We start from the raw sequence: 18,842 nt of genomic DNA, 5'->3' as shown, positions 1-18,842 counted from the left end.
ACAAGAAATTACAATTGCAAGACTTTCATTATTTGCCTATAAAATTAGTTAAGTTGATTTCTCTGTTTTGTTTTTTTAAAGACGCTATTCTACATCAGCAAGGCTGCAGTGAACTAGGCATTCTCATACATTGCTGGAAGGAAAGAGTGTAAAAATTTGAACAATCTTTCTTAAAAGCAATTTAGCAGTAAATAGCAGGTCTTTTTTTTTTATGTTCCTAACTCTTTAACCCAGCATTTTTCTGGCTCCCTATCTCTAAAGACACTAATCTTAAATAAATAAAAGTTTTACTTAGAAAGATGTTAATCACAAAACTGAAATACCCAGCAATAGGAAAATGATTTAAATATTACCATAAACTTATAAGCCAAAATATTATAGTAATTAAAAATGAGATCTATAATTTTAACATCATAAGAAAGTTTACATAATGTTAACTTAAAAATATAAAAATACAGTAATATGATATAAACCATACAAAAAAATAGGCATAGAAAAAAAGATGAAGGAATACATCACTGGATGGTAGGACTGTGGATACTTTGTTCTTTACACTTTTTTGCATTTTTCAATAGTTCTAAGTGATTTCTAAAAATAATGTTAATGACTAAACTGAATATTTACTAGGTTGTCTACCTGGTCTCCTTTTACTGAGGACTGTTCCTCACCCCTCGCACAGGCTCACAGCCATTTGTACAATTTGGAACATACCCGCTTTGGGCCACAGACAACTGGGCTGGGGACGGCTACTAGTTCTAAATGGGCCATAAGTCATTTCCTAGAAGTTTGAAGTTGGAACTGGGAAAGAATAAATCTCCTGTAACCTGTATTTAAACTTTGGGAACTGTAGGATCAATATCTTCCACCTACCACGTGAAACAGAGAAGCAAAGTAAGCCAGTTTGCAGGGAGGAAAATGAAGCAGACACAATATAACTACGAGATACAGACGAATCTTCCAGACCTAGTGCCTTATCCAGGCTTGGTTTACCATTCTGTTTTAGAATTTATGAGGTACCCTATTTCCTTATGATGAAGTCCTCTTTTTAATTAAGCTAGCTTGATTTAGTTTGTTATAGCCAAACAGTACCAATTAATAATACCATGTGTAGTATTTGGTGGCCTGTTCATGAAGTTAGAGAACTTCAACCTAATAAGGCCAGCCACTAGGTTCTAACCACTTCCAGCCTATTCTAAAGGCACTGCTTTCAAACCTCAGAACCTGACACAAGTCTATGCTCTAGAACTCTGGCCCCTGGGATCTTTCAAGCTAATGACTTGAATTACAGTAAATCATTAAGTGTTCACTCTGTGGAGTTACTTTATTCTTTTAAGAGGAAGTATCGGGCTTCCCTGGTGGCACAGTGGTTGAGAGTCCGCCTGCAGATGCAGGGGACATGGGTTCGTGCCCTGGTCTGGGAAGATCCCACATACCGCGGAGCTGAGCCATGGCCGCTGAGCCTGCGCGTCCGGAGCCTGTGCTCCGCAACGGGAGAGGCCACAACAGTGAGAGGCCCGCGTACCGCAAAGAAAAAAAAAAAAAGAGGAAGTATCTCTGAATCACAATGAATAAATAAAATGTTATAAGCATAACCTAACTTTACTTTGGAAAAGAGGCAAGTCACTAGAAGAACTGTTAAGAAAAATGTTTTCTCCTCCCACGTAGCTATGTTTCTAGAATGTGAATGAAAAAGGTTGTTAGGGAAGAATAATTCCCATACATATTCTCAATGAATAACCTTCTGGTCCCTTAGAGAAAACTACCATTTACTGAGTGGCTATAATCTCCTAAGCATTATACTAGACATTCACATAATTCACTTTAATCATTAAAACTACTGAAAGATATGAATTACTACTCCCATTTTACAGATGTTTACAGATGTTTTTAAACTGAGATTCAGAGGCTAAGTGGCTTTCTCAAAGGCAGAGTCACTAAAACACTGAAGTCAAAATTCAAACTCCAAATCCATGCTCTCTACACAATGCTATGAAATTTCTCATAGCTACCATATCTTGAACCCTTATCATAAAAGAGACAGAACAGGATATTAGCAAAACAAAACCAAAAACTCAAGAGTCCAATAACAGAAACAGTGACAGAAAATAGTAAAGTAATAAAACAGAATACTCTTGAAAATTAGTTTATAAAGAATTCGTAATTATATGATTGTTTTTATAATACTTAGAGAAAAAACAGAAAAGATAGAATATAAGCTTACTCTATTACATATACAACCTATACATCTATATAATATTATCTAGATATCTCAGAAAAAGACTTAAAAGGCAACCTAAATGTCCCCAAACAGGGAATTGTTTTCAGTAAATTACTGAAAATCACCACAAGCAAAATCAGAAATACACCATTATGTGAGGGAAAAAATAAACTGGAAAACTATCTGCATTTCCTAACACAAAGGACCACTTCCCCTAATACATAAAGGGTGCCTACAAACCACTAAGAAAAAGACTATGGTAAAAGAAAAATGCCCATAAGATCTAAACAGACAGAAAAGGAAATACAAATGGGTCTCAACTACACAGGAGAAAAGTGCAAATTAAGACTGCATTGTGGGACTTCCCTGATGGAGCAGTGGTTAAGAATCCGCCTGCCAATGCAGGGGACATGGGTTCGATCCCTCTGGGAAGATCCCACATGCCACGGAGCAACTAAGCCCAGGCACCGCAACTACTGAGCCTGCACTCTAGAGCCCACGAGCCACAACTACTGAGCCCTCACGCCACAACTACTGAAGCCCGCATGCTCTAGGGCCCACGTGCCGCAACTACTGAGCCCATGTGCCTAGAGCCTGTGCTCCACAACAAGAGAAGCCACAGCAGTGAGAAACCCACGCACCACAACAAAGAGTAGCCCCCACTCGCTACAACTAGAGAAAGCCCGTGCGCAGCAATGAAGACCCAACACAGCCAAAAAAGACTGCGATACTATGTTTCATCTCTCAGACTGGCAGTACAGTCCTGATAATACTGTACTGGTATGGGTATGGGGAAGCTGGTACTCATACAACCTCTACAGAAGGCAATTTACGAACAGCTAGCAAAATTGTAAATATATATATACTTTGATCCACCAATTATATCAACAAGAAGTTATCCTACAAAATCTCCCATGTAGATGAAACATCTTATGCACAAGAGTAATAATCCTCTTCCAATTAAAAAAAAAAAAGAGTGATAATCACTGCAGTAGTGTTTGTGACTACTATTTTGGAAACGACCTAAATGTCCACCAATAGGGGCACTAGATAAACTCATCCATACATGACATATTACACAGTCCCCTCACCCCCACCCAAAAAGAAGAAAATTTTTAGGTACTATTATAGAATGATCTCACAGAGATAGTAAATGAAAAAAGCAACGTGCAGAATAATGTGGAATATGCTATCAGCTGTGTAAAATGTGAGGAAAAGAATATGTATACACATTTGCTTGTACTACATGAAATATCTTGGAAGGATACACTAGAAACTAGTAATAAATGTTGACTCCAGGGAGGGGAACTGGTTGGCTGGGGATGGGGATAGGAGACAAACTTTTTATTTATAGCTTTTTGAATTTTGAGCCAGTTGAACATTATTACCTATTCAAAAACTTAACTTTTTAGATATACATATTTTAAAACAAAAAATAAATTTATGACATATCCATCTGATAGAATAATGTTTTCAAGTATACATAATAGGAAAAGATCAAAGATAAGCTATTAAATAGGGGAAAGGAACAAAGTTTACACAGAAGAGTCTTCATTTTGTTGAAAAATTAAAAAGAAAATGGTATTTTTATATGCACAGAAATAATAATGGTTGCCTCTTAGTGCTGGGATTATGGGCAATTTTTTCTTCTTTACACTCTTCTGTACTTTCCTAATTTTCCACAGTGAGCATATGCTACTTTAAAAATCAGGGGGGCAAAAACACAAAAAGAACAGATAGCTAAAATAATCCTTTCTTTAATCATCCTTAATTACAGCATCACTGACCCTTACCTGACCATGACTGGTTGTTGGTTCTTCCTCCAACAAAAGTTTCTCTTTCAAGCTTTTAATTGGGCTTTCTTGGAAATCCTTGGTTTTTGAGTGCCAGACAGATGCCCTAGACTCCTGCCTCTCCTCTTTGTCTTCATCTCCCATATCTTCTGAGATGCGTTCATTTTTTTCACTAGCCTGATCTCCTTGGCCCCATTCATTCTGGATCAGAGAAGGAGGTCTAGGTAACACTGGTTCCCCAAACCCCTTTTTTTTTAAGAGCTGCCTCTGAGCCATTTTCAGGCTCTTTTGATAAACCTCCAACTGGCAGAGAATGACCTTGGTATATTGGTTAGGGTCTACTCCAGCAGGGCAGAATGGAACACCCCAGAAGTAGTGCACAGCGCCCCCAATGTCCTGGAGACCTTTGGCATCTGCTGGGGTAGGCAAACAGTGCCTAGATGTGTCCCCCCTACCCTGGGCAGCTTTGTGAAAAGCACAACCCTTCCCAGTACTTTCCTGTGGCTTCCCACACTGTGTGCGCTCAGCCAAGCGGCCAGTACATCTGTCAAAACATTTAACGTTCTCATTCTCAAACACTGGCTGGCTTGACTGGTCCCAGCTTCCTGAGCTGCCAGAGACCGGCTCCTCTTCAGTGTTTGCAGTGCGGTCCCAAGGCTCCTCTCTTTCCTCAGACTCGTTTCCCTGACTGATATGTGAGCCTTTAAACAGTGATGGAGGTACCAGCTGCCATATGCCTGTAGGTATTTGAGAAAAAGTAGGGCTAAGGACAAACCATTTTTTATTAAGAGGGCTTGGTAAGTTATCAAGAATTACATAAAGTGGGTAAAAAAAGGCTCTCCTTTGGGTTTAACCAAAAGTTGGCTTTTCCTTGGAGATAAAAGTATGCTGGATATTAGTGAGATCTCAACTACTTTCTGATTTAACCTCTTTAATACCACCAAAGGGATTCTGGACATTTCTGTATATCTACTCTCAGCATGATATCCCTGTTATATGGTTATACTTGATGAGAAGGAGCCAGAACAGGGAGACATGCCTTCAGTGGTCCCAGAGTCTGTGGTTTTCTCTTGGTGGGACTGTGAAGATGGTCCAGCGGCCAGAGGTCGAGATCTGGTAGCAGAAGCATCAGAAGGCCGGCAACTCTGAAACAAGTGATCCCACACCAGACCAGGTTTATTATTAAGATAGCTATACAGGAAGGGTCACAGGAAAGGACAAGAAGGGGAGTCCACGGTCCCTAAGAGATTCTCCTCTCCAAAACGTAGATGCTCAATTCAAATGAATTCCACAACATGTACTGCATTCCTACTATGTGCAAAGTGCTATACTAGAACACTATATTAAACCCTTTTCTAATATAGAGAGGTGAATGGCATAAAGGATGGCTCACGACCTGCCACTGGCAAATATCTTTCACATTTAAAATAATTTCAATTACACATATTCAAATCACAATTAAATATTATTTGAAAAATTTTTAAGACTGCTCATTTTTTCTCTCCATAACCCACCTCTGGTTCTCATTCCCTTTGCTCTCCCCACAAAACAAGGGAGTTTTATCTATCTTGCTTATCTTGCTCCCTTTTGGTTTCTTGACACTCAATAACTCTTTTCAGAAGCTGCCAACTACTATGGTTCTCTTAAGCTATGGACTGAAAATCTCTGAGGTGGAAAACTTTCATACAGAATTAACAAAACACTTCAAATTGAGTTCATCAACAATTCAACACAGACTTAAAAATTATTATGGGAAATATCTGTTACTTGAAAACCGTATGAACTACTATAACTAGTTCCTAATGCAGCCATAACACTGCAGAAATAAAAAACTATTGCTGATGAATCCTCACCAACTTTTTCCACATAGCATATTTACATTCAGGCTTTCAGCAATGGCTTTCCTCAAGAGCTCCTCTTCTTCCTCCTCCTGGCTGTTCACCTCCCTAGCTTCCTGTTCACTCATTTTGACAGCCAAAGCAAACTGTTCTTCTTCTGTCATTTCTGTAAGAAGATCGGGAAAAGAGAGAGAAGGACACCACAAACATTGAATCAGCACGTAGACAAGAAACAAAATTATTAAACTTTTCAAGCAGAGACACTACAGACCATTTAGTACAATTTTATAATTTTACAAATGAGGAAAGCCCCAAAAGGTAAGGTGCTGGCAAAGATCAGTAGCAGCAGTTACAAGAATCCTGGGTTAACTAGACTGTGAACTCCCATGAAGGCAGAGTTTCTGCCTATTTTTGTTCACTGTTGTATCTCCAGCACAAGAAAAGAGTACCTGGCACCTGGTAGATATTCAATAAATATCTGGTGAATGAATAAATAAGAGGAACTAACTCCCACTCCAGGGCTTTTTGCTACATATCACTTTATACATATTTGCTTCAAGCTCAACATTTAACTAGAATAATTTTACTCTTCAGAATCCTCTGATTTACCCAGTAGAAAAGAACATTTCTAACGACCAGAATTTCATCTCCAAACACCATTTCCCATTAAAAGCAACTGGGTTACCTCGGAGAGAAATAGTTGATTCCAAGTCTGCAGCATGAAATGTAGAAGATGAACCAGAATATCTATCATATCTGTGAGCAATGAATCTATCCGATATAACTAGGGTCATATCAAAAGAACTCATGAGCCAACTTAAAAAGGTTCTCACTGGCTAAAAATGGGACCACTGGAACATCAATAAGGATAATGAATGCAATGAATTAAAACACACTAAATATGTCTAAATCTATGAGTTCATAATAGTACTTAAAAAAAAAACAACTAACTGGTCACTGTTGAAGAATATTAGTGAATCAACTATTCTGAAAACTGGTAAATAAAAGGATAGAGAATCAAGCTTTTGTTCTACTCTTCCAACACAAGCTATACTACTGGGTAACCAACCAGGTGAAAAGAAGTTTCTCTTTAAAGAATTATTCCAGCTAATAAATAGAAATGACAGAATTAGAATATTGCCATTTTAGAGTCTGTCATACAGAGTGAGGTAAGCCAGAAAGAGAAAAACATATATCGTATATTAACACATATATGTGCAATCTAGAAAAACAGTACAGGTAAACTTATTTGCAGGGCAGAAACAGAGATGTAGATGTAGAGAACGGACATGTGGACACGGGGGGTAGGAGACAGTGGGATGGAGAGATTAGGTTTGACATAAATACACTACCATGTGTAAAATACATAGCTAGTGGGAACCTGCTGTATAGCACAGGGAGCTCAGCTCGGTGCTCTGTGACAACCTAGATGAGGGGGGTGGGGGGTGGGGATGGGAGGGAGGTCCAAGGGGGAGGGGATGTACATATACATATAGCTGATTCACTTCATTGTACAGCAGAAACTAACACAACATTATAAAGCAATTTTACTCCAATATAAAAAAAATAAGAATATTGCCATTTTGTATATTACCTATGGAGAGGATTTTGGCAATGTCTAACAAACTACATATATGAAACAGCAATCCCAATTCTAGCAATTTACTCTAATGAAATATTTCCAATTTTTTAAAAAAGTAAATAGGCACTATATTTTTCACTGCAACACTGTTTGAATTTGCAAAACACCAGAGTCCACATGACTACAATAGGACATTGCTTGAATAAACTCAGGTATACATACATAAAACTGTAAAGAAGAATAAGGAAGGTATCTATGGTCTGGGAACAGAATGATTTCAAAGATACGGTAATAAGTTAAAAAAAAAACACAAAAGAGTATACAGTATGCTACTTTTTGCAAAGACTGACACAGGAAGGAAAAATTAGAAACTAATGCACGTGGTTATATATAGGTAGTTGGGCAAAAAGTGGAAGGGGTAGGGAGGGAGTGACATTTCTCTGCATATACCTTTTTGTATATCCTTGACTTAACCAGGTAAAGGTTAAACCTATTTTTAAAAAGTAAAATAAAATCAATAAGGATGAGGGATCCCTAAAATTGAATCTCCACATAAAAAATTCACCCAAATGAATCTGAAGTGACCTTAATGAGAATGAAAGCATAACATATCAAAATTTGTGGAAGGTACCTAACACAATGTTTACAGGGAAACGTATAGCTATACATGATCATATTAGAAAAGAAGAAAAGTTTAAAGTCAGAGATCCAAGCTTTCTTCTTTAAAAAACCAAAAAATGAAGAGTGAAATTCACCCAGAGTAAGAAGAAAGAAAGAAATATAAAGAGCAGAAATCAATGAAATAGAAGATGGCATACAATAAAGAAAAAAAGGGACTTCCCTGGTGGCACAGTGATTAAGAATCCACCTGCCAATGCAGGGGACACCAGTACAATCCCTGGGCCGGGAAGATCCCACATGCCACGGAGCAACTAAGCCCATGCACCACAACTGAGACTGCGCTCTAGAGCCCACGAGCTGCAACTACTGAGCCCGCACGCCACAACTACTGAGCCCCCACGCTGCAACTACTGAAGCCCATGCGCCTAGAGCCCGTGCTCTGCAACAAGAGAAGCCACCACAATGAGTAGCCCCTGCTCACCACAACTAGAGAAAGCCCGCGCGCAGCAAGGAAGACCCAATGCAGCCAAAAATAAATTTAAAAAAAGAAAAAAAAATTTAGGGATTTCCCTGGCAGTGCAGTGGTTAAGATTCCACCTGCCAATGCAGAGGACACGGGTTCAACCCTGCTCTGGGAAGATCCCACATGCCGCGGAGCACCAAAACCTGTGCACCACAGCTACTAAGCCTGTGCTCTAGAGCACACGAGCCACAACTACTGAACCCGCTCACCACAACTACTGAACCCACTCACCACAACTACTGAAGTCCACATGCCTAGAGCCCATGCTCTGTAATGAGAAGCCACCGCAATGAGATGCCCACACACCACAGTGAAGAGTAGCCCCTGCTCACCACAACTAGACAAAGCCTGTGCACAAAAAAGGAGACCCAATGCAGCCAAAATTAAGTAAATAAATAAATAAATAAATTTTTAAAAAAAGCTTCAGGATAAAAAAAAAAATTAATACCAAAAATTGATTGCATTAAAAGGTCAATAAAATTTATAAAACTCTAATTAAACTGATGAAGGAGAAAAAGAAAACATGTAAGTCAACAACACAACAATAAAAGAGGGGATGTAATACTACAGATTCTACACTCATGAAAAGGATAATAAGGGAATATTGTGGACAATTTTATGCCAATAAATTTGACAAACCAGATCATTCATTCTCAATAGGCATGATATCATCCCCAAGTAGACAAAAACTGGTTCTCGGAAGTCCAAAAAAATCTTACTCTCTTTACACATAAAAAATGGATATATAAGTCAGTACATAAACAGGATATATAGCATTATCTGTGGTATTAAAATTTCATGGGGACAGAGGTGGCTAGGAAAACAAAGTCTAAAAAGGATCCTTCAGGGAACAGTAATGAAAAAAGGACTGAGAAACACTGACTTAACTGAAACAAACAAACAAAAAAATCACTGAAAAACATAAATTATGAAAACTGACACAAGAAGAAACAGAAAATCTGAATAGCCTTACATCTATTAAACAATTTGAATTTCTAATTAAAAACCCCTCCATAAAGAAAACCCAAGGCCATCTGACATTAATCACTGGTGAATTCTAACTAAGAATAAAGAAAAAAATAATAGCAACCTAATTCAGAAAGTAAGATATCAAGTCTCCCCAACTTGATTTATAGATTCAAGACAATCCCAATAAAAATCCCAACAAGCTCATTTAATGGAACATAATAGAAAATTCAGAAATAGATCCACAAATCAATTTTTCAATTGATTTTCATCAACAGTCCTTTTCAGCAAATGGTACTAGAACTGGTAATCCATACTATACACAAAAAATTAACTCAAAATGGAATATATATCTAAATGTAAAAGCTAAAACTATAAAAGTCCTAGAAGAAAACATAGGTGAAAAATCTTTGTAATTGTGGAGTAGTCAACTATTTCTTAGACAAGACCCAGAGAGAAAAAAAAAATTTTTTTAAAAGGACCTGGGACTTCCCTGGTGGTGCAGTGGTAAGAATCTGCCTGCCGATGCAGGTGACACGAGTTCAAGCCCTGGTCCAGGAAGATCCCACATGCCAGAGCAACTAAGCCTGTGTGCCACAACTACTGAGCCTGTGCTCTAGAGCCCGCGACCCACAACTACTGAAACCCGTGCACCTAGAGCCCGTGCTCCGCAACAAGAGAAGCCACCACGATGAGAAGCCTGCGCACCACAAAAAAGAGTAGCCCCCACTTGCCACAACCAGAGAAAAGCCCGTGCAGCAACGAAGACCCAACACAGCCATAAATAAATAAATAAATAAATAAATAAATAAATAAATAAAATTTATTTTTTAAAAAAAGGACACTCATTCACTAGTTACTGTCTCTTATTTTTTATATAACCATGATCTGAGAATAAAGTCCGATAAACATCACTGCTGACTAGGACACATTTTACCTGACCTCTCTACTGTAATAAGAACCCAACCATTAGAAGAAAGAGAGAAACAAACTGGAATACCACCCAGGAGGCATGCTCCTTAAAGGAAAATGTCAGCAAGTGTCAACCTTAGACTCTCTAACTGAATTGGCTTGACTCAGCTTATCAAATGATTCTGCTGATTCTAAACACAAAGTACTACACAATTTGTGTGAAGCTGATTATGCTGGTCATAATTTATGATGATTAACATCTCCCAACATTCAGGTTAGCCTCCCACTGAGATGTGCAAACAGGCTGTTAACAATCCAAACAAACCAGAACACAAAACTAGACAGAGAGAACCTGAATAATTTGCGGTTGTTCAAAATGGCTGAAAGAGAACATTCCATATAACAACAACAACAAAAGATAAATTATTTTCCTGCCCTAATCTTTTCCTAAGAACTTCCTTTTCCAAAACAGATACAGCTCTGCAACTATGGTAAAGCTGACATATCTATATATGGCCAGTTACAATGTAAATTTATAAAACACTTTTGAAATAATCAAGGCACTGTGTCATAACCCGTACAGATGTGCTTTCTCAAACAAAGTGATACCACTTCTGGGAATTTATCCTGAACAATCACTGAAAAGAAGAAAAGTGTTACACAAAAATATGTTCATTACCCTATAACCTATAAGGTGACTTAACTTACTTAGATACGTAAAAACAAGGCCATGGTTAAGTACATTATAGCATGTTAACTCAAGAAACTCAGATGTTGTTATCAAAATACTAATCATGAAGACATACAAAAATGATAAAGTCTGGTGGGGCGGAGTCAAGACAGCGTAGTAGGAGGCAGCATAATTCGCAACTCCTCACAACTAGGGCACCTACCTGGCACCCCTGGGGGACCACAGACACCTAAGGGGACAGGAGGAAACCCCAGTGATCGGGTAGGACGTGAGGCTTGGGAGAGTGAAGGGGGAGGAGAAGTGGAGGCCAGACGGGAATGGTGCCCCTGAGGGGCAGCTGGGGGAGGGGAAGGGATAAATTGGGGAACCACTGGGAGGGCAGAGGATCAAAAAGGAGCGTGGCCAGGTTTCCCCTGCGCACTTGGACCCTCCAGGAATCTGTTGAGATCCTGGACCTGATCCTCTGCCCACCTAGGCCTCCTCCAGCTGGGTGGGTCCTGAGGGAGTGGGAAGGAGGTAAGGGGGAGCAAACGTAAAGGCCGGACCTCCGGGACAGCACCCCAAGGGGTGGCTGGGGGAGGGAAGGAGTTCCTACACCCAGCAGGATCCACCCATGGTTAGGAGTTGAGGGGCAACAGGGGAGACCCTGGGGGAGACAGTGGGGGAGGGGCACAAAGGAACGGAAGGGAACCAGGCCAGTGCTTTCCCTGTCCACTTAGGCACCAGGAAGCCTGTTGGTCTCCCAGGCCTAATCCTCTGGCCTCAGAGCCTCCCTTCTGCTGCGCAGAGCCCAAACCCCACCCTTACACCCCCACCCAGGGCCCTACCTCTACACTCAGAGACTCCCTCCAAAGAGCTGGGCCTAAACCCCACTCACACACCCTCACTCAGGGCCCTACCTCCAAACTCCGGAACCCCACACTCCAGAGGCCCTCCTCTCAAGGTGCTGCCTCTCCTCTTCTGTGCAGGTCCTAAGCAGAGGCCCCGCCCCATGCTCAAACATCACCCCCCCACCCGCTTAGGACCCACCCCACCCTAAACCCTGCCCCCACCTAAGTTCCACGCCCTACCTAAACTCCGCCCCCATAGCCTAGGCCTTTTTTTTTTTCTTTATCCCTCTTTTACATTGAGGTTCTGTTTTACCTTGCTGATTCCCTGTTGATTCTTTTATATTTCTATTTTTCCTAATAAATCTTTTATTTTTCTAACTTTTATTCTTTATACTTTGCTAGTGATCTCTCCTTTTGGCTCGCTGTCCCACCCCCCCTTTCTCTTTTCTTGTTTTTGCTGTGGTTTTATTTCACCTTGTTGCAGTTGTTTCAATTATAGTTTTATTTTTTCTAATATATTTTTTATCTTTCTGATTTCATTTTGTTTTTTATTCTTTGACATTGTACTGCTCCTTTTTTTTCTTTCTTTCTTCCTTTTTTTAATTGCATCACGAAGCTTGCAGTTTCTTGGTTCCCAGGCCGGAGGTCAAACACAAGCTCCTGTGGTGTGAGTTCCGAATGCAAACTGCTGGACTAACAGAGAACCTCAGACCCCAAGGAATATCAATCCGAGCGAGGCCTACCAGAGTTCCTCATCTCAGCACCAAGACCCAGCTCTATCAAACTGTCTGCAAACCCCAGTGCTACACGTCTCAGGCCAAATAATCTGTAAGACAGGAATACAGCACCACGCATCAAAAAATAAATTTAAAAAAAAAGACAAAAAATATATGTTACAGACAAAGGAGCAAGGTAAAAACCTACAAGACCAAATAAATGGAGATGAAATGGGCAACCTACCTGAAAAAGAATTTAGAGTAATGATAGTAAAGATGATCCAAAATCTCAGAACCAGAATGGAGAAAATACAAGAAACATTTAACAAGGCCCTAGAAGTGCTAAAGAGCAAACAAACAGTGATGAACAACACAATTACTGAAATTAAAAATACTCTAGAAGGAATCAATAACAGAATAACTGAGGCAGAAGAACAGATAAGTGAGCTGGAAGATAAAATGGTGGAAATAACTGCCAGGGAGCAGAATAAAGGAAAAAGAATGAAAAGAATTGAGGACAGTTTCAGAGACCTCTGGGACAACATTAAACACACCAACATTCGAATTATAGGGGTCCCAGAAGAAGAAGAGAAAAAGAAAGGGTCTGAGAAAACGTTTGAAGAGATTATAGTCGAAAACTTCTCTAACATGGGAAAGGAAACAGTCAATCAAGTACAGGAAGCACAGAGAGTACCATACAGGATAAATCCAAAGGGAAACACACTAAGACACATACTAATTAAACTATCAAAAATTAAATAAAAAGAAAAAATATTGAAAGCAGCAAAGGAAAAGCAACACATAACGTACAACTGAATCCCCATAAAGTTAACAACTGATTTTTCAGCAGAAACTCTGCAAGCCAGAAGGGAGTGGGAGGACATATTTAAAGTGATGAAAGGGAAAAACCTACAACCAAGATTACTCTACCCAGCAAGGATCTCATTCAGATTTGATGGAGAAATTAAAACCTTTACAGATAAGCAAAAGTTAAGAGAATTCAGCACCACCAAACCAGCTTTACAACAAATGCTAAAGGAACTTCTCTAGGCAGGTAATACAAGAGAAAGAAAAGACCTACAAAAACAAACCCAAAACAATTACAAAAACAGTAACAGGAACATGTATATTGATAATTACCTTAAATGTAAATGGCTAAAATGCTCCAAACAAAACAAACAGACTGGCTGAATGGATACAAAAACAAGACCAGTACATATGGTGTCTACAAGAGACCCAATTCAGACCTAGACCCAATTCAGACCCAGTTCACATACAGACTGCAAGTGAGGGGATGGAAAAAGATATTCCATGCAAATGGAAATCAAAAGAAAGCTGGAGGGGCTTCCCTGCTGGTGAAGTGGTTGACAGTCCACCTGCCGATGCAGGGGACACGGGTTCGTGCCCCGGTCCAGGAAGATCCCACATGCTGTGGAGCGGCTGGGCCCGTGAGCCATGGCTGCTGAGCCTGCGCGTCCGGAGCCTGTGCTCCGCAACGGGAGAGGGCACAACAGTGAGAGGCCCATGTACCGCAAAAAAAAAAAAAAAGAAAGCTGGAGTAGAAAGTCTCATATCAGACAAAATAGACTTAAAAATAAAGATTATAGACACTACAAAATGATCAAAGGATCAATCCAAGAAGAAGATATAACAACTGTAAATATTTATGCACCCAACATATAAGCACCTCAATACATAAGGCAAATGCTAATAGCCATAAAAGGGGAAATCGACTAACACAATAATAGTAGGGGACTGTAACACCCCACTTTCACCAATGGACAGATCATCCAAAATGAAAATAAATAAGGAAACACAAGCTTTAAACGACACATTAAACAAGATGAACTAGGGCTTCCCTGGTGGTGCAGTGGTTAAGAATCTGCCTGCCAATGCAGGGGACATGGGTTCAAGCCCTGGTTTGGGAAGATCCCACATGCCGTGGAGCAACTGGGCCCGTGAGCCACAACTACTGAGCCTGCGTGTCTGGAGCCTGTGCTCTGCAACAAGAGAGGCCGCGACAGTGAGAGGCCCGCGCACTACGATGAAGAGTGGCCCCCACTCGCCGCAACTAGAGAAAGCCCTCGTACAGAAACCAAGACCCAACACAGCCAACAATAAATAAATAAAAAATAAATAACATTAAAACTGTATTACTAATATATATATATATATAAAAAAACAAAAAAAGATGAACTTAATTGATATTTATAGGACGTTCCATCCAAAAACAACAGAATACACTTTATTCTCAACTGTTTGTGGAACATTCTCCAGGATAGATCATATCTTGAGTCACAAATCAAGCCTTGGTAAATTTAAGAAAATTGAAATCCTATGAAGTATCTTTTCCCACTACAACGCTATAAGACTAGATATCAATTATAGGAAAAAAAATCTGTAAAAAATACAAACACACGGAGGCTGAACAATATGCTATTAGGTAACTAATAGATCACTGAGGAAATCAAAGAGGAAATCAAAAAATACCTAGAAACAAATGACAAGGAAAACACAACGACCCAAAACCTATGGGATGCAGCAAAAGCAGTTCTAAGAGGGAAATTTATAGCATTACAAACCTACCTCAAGAAACAAGAAAAATCTCAAACAACCTAATCCTATACCTAAAGCAATTAGAAAAGAAGAACAAAAAAAACCCCGGAGTTAGCAGAAGGAAAGAAATCATAAAGATCAGATCAGAAATAAATTAAAAAGAAATGAAGGAAACAATTGCAAAGATCAATAAAACTAAAAGCTGGTTCTTTGAGAAGATAAACAAAATTGATAAACCATTAGCCAGACTCACCAAGAAAAAAGGGAAAAGACTCACATCAACAGAATTAGAAATGAAAAAGGAGAAGTAACAACTGACACGGCAGAAATACAAAGGATCATGAGAGATTTCTACAAGCAACTCTATGCCAATAACATGGACAACCTGGAAGACATGGACAAATTCTTAGAAAAGCACAACCTTCCGAGACTGAACCAAGAAGAAATAGAAAATATAAACAGACCAATCACAAGCACTAAAATTAAAACTGTGATTAAAAATCTTGCAACAAACGAAAGCCCAGGACCAGATGGCTTCACAGGCCAATTCTACCAAATATTTAGAGAAGAGCTAACACCTATCCTTCTCAAACTCTTCCAAAATACAGCAGAGGGAGGAACACTCCCAAACTCATTCTATGAGGCCACCATCACCCTGATACCAAAACAAGACAACGATGTCACAAAAAAAGAAAACTACAGCCCAATATCTCTGATGAACACAGATGCAAAACTCCTCAACAAAATACTAGCCAACAGAACCCAACAGCACATTAAAAGGATCATACACCATGATCAAGTGGGGTTTACCCCAGGGATGCAAGGATTCTTCAATACATGCAAATCAATCCATGTGATAAACCATATTAACAAATTGAAGGAGAAAACCTATATGATCATCTCAAGAGATGCAGAAAAAGCTTTTGACAAAATTCAACACCCATTTATGATAAAAACTATCCAGAAAGCAGGCATAGGGGAAACCTACCTCAACATAATGAAGGCCATATATGACAAACCCACAGCAAACATCATTCTCAATGGTGAAAAACTGAAACCATTTCCTCTAGGATCAGGAACAAAACAAGGTTGCCCACTCTCACCACTATTATTCAACATAGTTTTGGAAGTTTTAGTTACAGCAATCAGAGAAGAAAAAGAAATAAAAGGAATCCAAATTGGAAAAGAAGAAGTAAAACTGTCACTGTTTGCAGATGACATGATACTATACATAGAGAATCCTAAAGATGCTACCAGAAAACTACTAGAGCTAATCAATGAATTTGGTAGAGTAGCAGGATACAAAATTAATGCACAGAAATCTCTTGCATTCCTATACACTAATGATGAAAAATCTGCAAGAGAAATTAAGGAAACAGTCCCATTTACCACTGCAACAAAAAGAATAAAATACCTAGGAATAAACCTACCTAAGGAGACAAAAGACCTGTATGAAGAAAACTATAAAACACTGATGAAAGAAATTTAAAATGATATAAACAGATGGGAGAGATATACTATGTTCTTGGATTGGAAGAATCAACATTGTGAAAATGACTATACTACCCAAAGCAATCTACAGATTCAATGCAATCCCTACCAAACTATCAATGCCATTTTTCACAGAACTAGAACAAAAAATTGCACAATTTGTATGGAAACACAGAAGACCCCGAATAGCCAAAGCAGTCTTGAGAAAGAAAAACAGAGCTGGAAGAATCAGACTCCCTGACTTCAGACTATACTACAAAGCTACAGTAATCAAGACAGTATGGTACTGGCACAAAAACAGAAAGATAGATCAATGGAACAGGATAGAAAGCCCAGAGATAAACCCATGCACATATGGTCACCTTATCTTTAATAAAGGAGGCAAGAATAGACAATGGAGAAAAGACACCCTCTTCAATAAGTGGTGCTGGGAAAACTGCACAGCTACGTGTAAACAAATGAAATTAGAACACTTGCTAACACCATACACAAAAATAAACTCAAAATGGATTAAAGACTTAAATGTAAGGGCAGACAGTATAAAACTCTTAGAAGAAAACATAGGAGAAACACTCTTTGACATAAATGACAGCAAGATCCTTTTTGATCCACCTCCTAGAAAAATGGAAATAAAAACAAAAATAAACCAATGGGACCTAATGAAAATTAAAAGCTTTTGCACAGCAAAGGAAACCATAAACAAGACAAAAAGACAACCCTCAGAATGGGAGAAAATATTTGCAAACAAATCAACGGACAAAGGATTAATCTCCAAAATATAAAAGCAGCTCAATATTAAAAGAACTACTCAATCAAAAACTGGGCAGAAGACCTAAATAGACATTTCTCCAAAGAAGATATACAGATGGCCAAGAAGCATATGAAAAGCTGCTCAACACCACTAATTATTAGAGAAATGCAAATCAAACTACAATGAGGTATCACCTCACACCAGTTAGAATGGGCATCATCAGAAAATCTACAAACAACAAATGCTGGAGAGGGTGTGGAGAAAAGGGAACACTCTTGCACTGTTGGTGGGAATGTAAATTGATACAGCCACTATGGAGAACAGTATGGAGGTTCCTTAAAAAATTAAAAATAGAACTACCATACGACCCAGCAATCCCACTACTGGTCATATACCCTGAGAAAACCATAATTCAAAAGGAGTCATGTACCAAAATGTTCACAGCAGCTCTATTTACAACAGCCAGGACATGGAAGCAACCTAAGTGTCCATCAACAGATGAATGGATACAGAAGATGTGGTAAATATATACAATGGAATATTACCCAGCCATAAAAAGGAACGAAATTGAGTTATTTGTAGAGACGTGGATGGATCTAGACTGTCTAAGTCAGAAAGAGAGAAACAAATATCATACATTAACGCACATATGTGGAACCAGAAAAATGGTACAGATGAACTGGTCTGCAGGGCAGAAATAAAGACACAGATGTAGAGAACAAACGTATGGACACCAAGCGGGGAAAGTGGCAGGGGTGGTGGTGGTGGTGGGATGAATTGGGTGATTGGGATTGACATATATTCACTAATATGTATAAAATAGATAACTAATAAGAACCTGCTGTATAAAAACTAAAATAAAATTCAAAAATCACCCAAAAAGAACCTGAGCTTTATTAAGTCCTGAGACCCGGTGTGTGATCTCAGTTAGAAGACTGTTCAAATCCCAAACTGGGTTTGGGCTGGGTTTGAGTCCCAGCCCATAGGTTCAAGTCCCAATCTGAGTTGCACAATTTCACCTTCATTAAAAAATGTTACTGAAAAAAATTACTTCATTGCTAAAAAGTGCTAACCAGCATCTGAGCCTTCAAAAAGTTTTACTCTTTTGATTGTGGAGGGGTTGAAATATTGCAAGAATTACCAAAATGTGACACAGAGACATGAAGTGAGCAAGTGCTGTTGGAAAAATGGCACCCAAGAGATTTGTTTAACACTGGGTTGCCATAAACTTTCAATTTGTGTTTAAAAAAAAAAAATCTACATAGCTCAATAAGGTGAAGCAAAATTAAACAAGATATGCCTCTAATCACTTTGAATGTCAATGGATTAAATGTATCAATTAAAAGACAGAGAC

The 18,842-nt window shown here is 39.0% G+C and overlaps 1 protein-coding gene across 6 annotated transcripts in view; it reads right to left on the bottom strand.

Annotated features, from left to right (window-relative positions):
* The window catches only part of LOC149744010 (BRCA1-A complex subunit RAP80), a 137,205-nt gene that overhangs the window by 56,821 nt on the left and 61,542 nt on the right, over nt 1–18,842 (bottom strand). For 4 of the 6 annotated variants that reach the window (XM_089905129.1, XM_089905130.1, XM_089905131.1 and 1 more), the window contains exons 4-6: nt 5,891–6,015; nt 5,051–5,156; nt 4,012–4,748 (exon numbers count right to left, since the gene is read on the bottom strand). The exons of 1 other annotated variant lie outside the window; for it this stretch is intronic. In XM_089905129.1, the coding sequence (XP_089761255.1) occupies nt 4,012–4,748; nt 5,051–5,156; nt 5,891–6,015 (968 nt within the window). The remainder of the gene's footprint in view (nt 1–4,011; nt 4,749–5,050; nt 5,157–5,890; nt 6,016–18,842) is intronic. One more of the 6 variants, XM_089905132.1, reaches the window with a different exon arrangement.

Source organism: Delphinapterus leucas, unplaced genomic scaffold, assembly GCF_059928025.1.
Source record: "Delphinapterus leucas isolate spDelLeu-1000000601 "Yukka" unplaced genomic scaffold, BTC_Dleu_Yukka2 spDelLeu_asBTCV2_sq25, whole genome shotgun sequence".
Lineage (NCBI taxonomy): Eukaryota > Metazoa > Chordata > Mammalia > Artiodactyla > Monodontidae > Delphinapterus > Delphinapterus leucas.
This window is presented reverse-complemented; position numbering and strand designations above follow the sequence as displayed.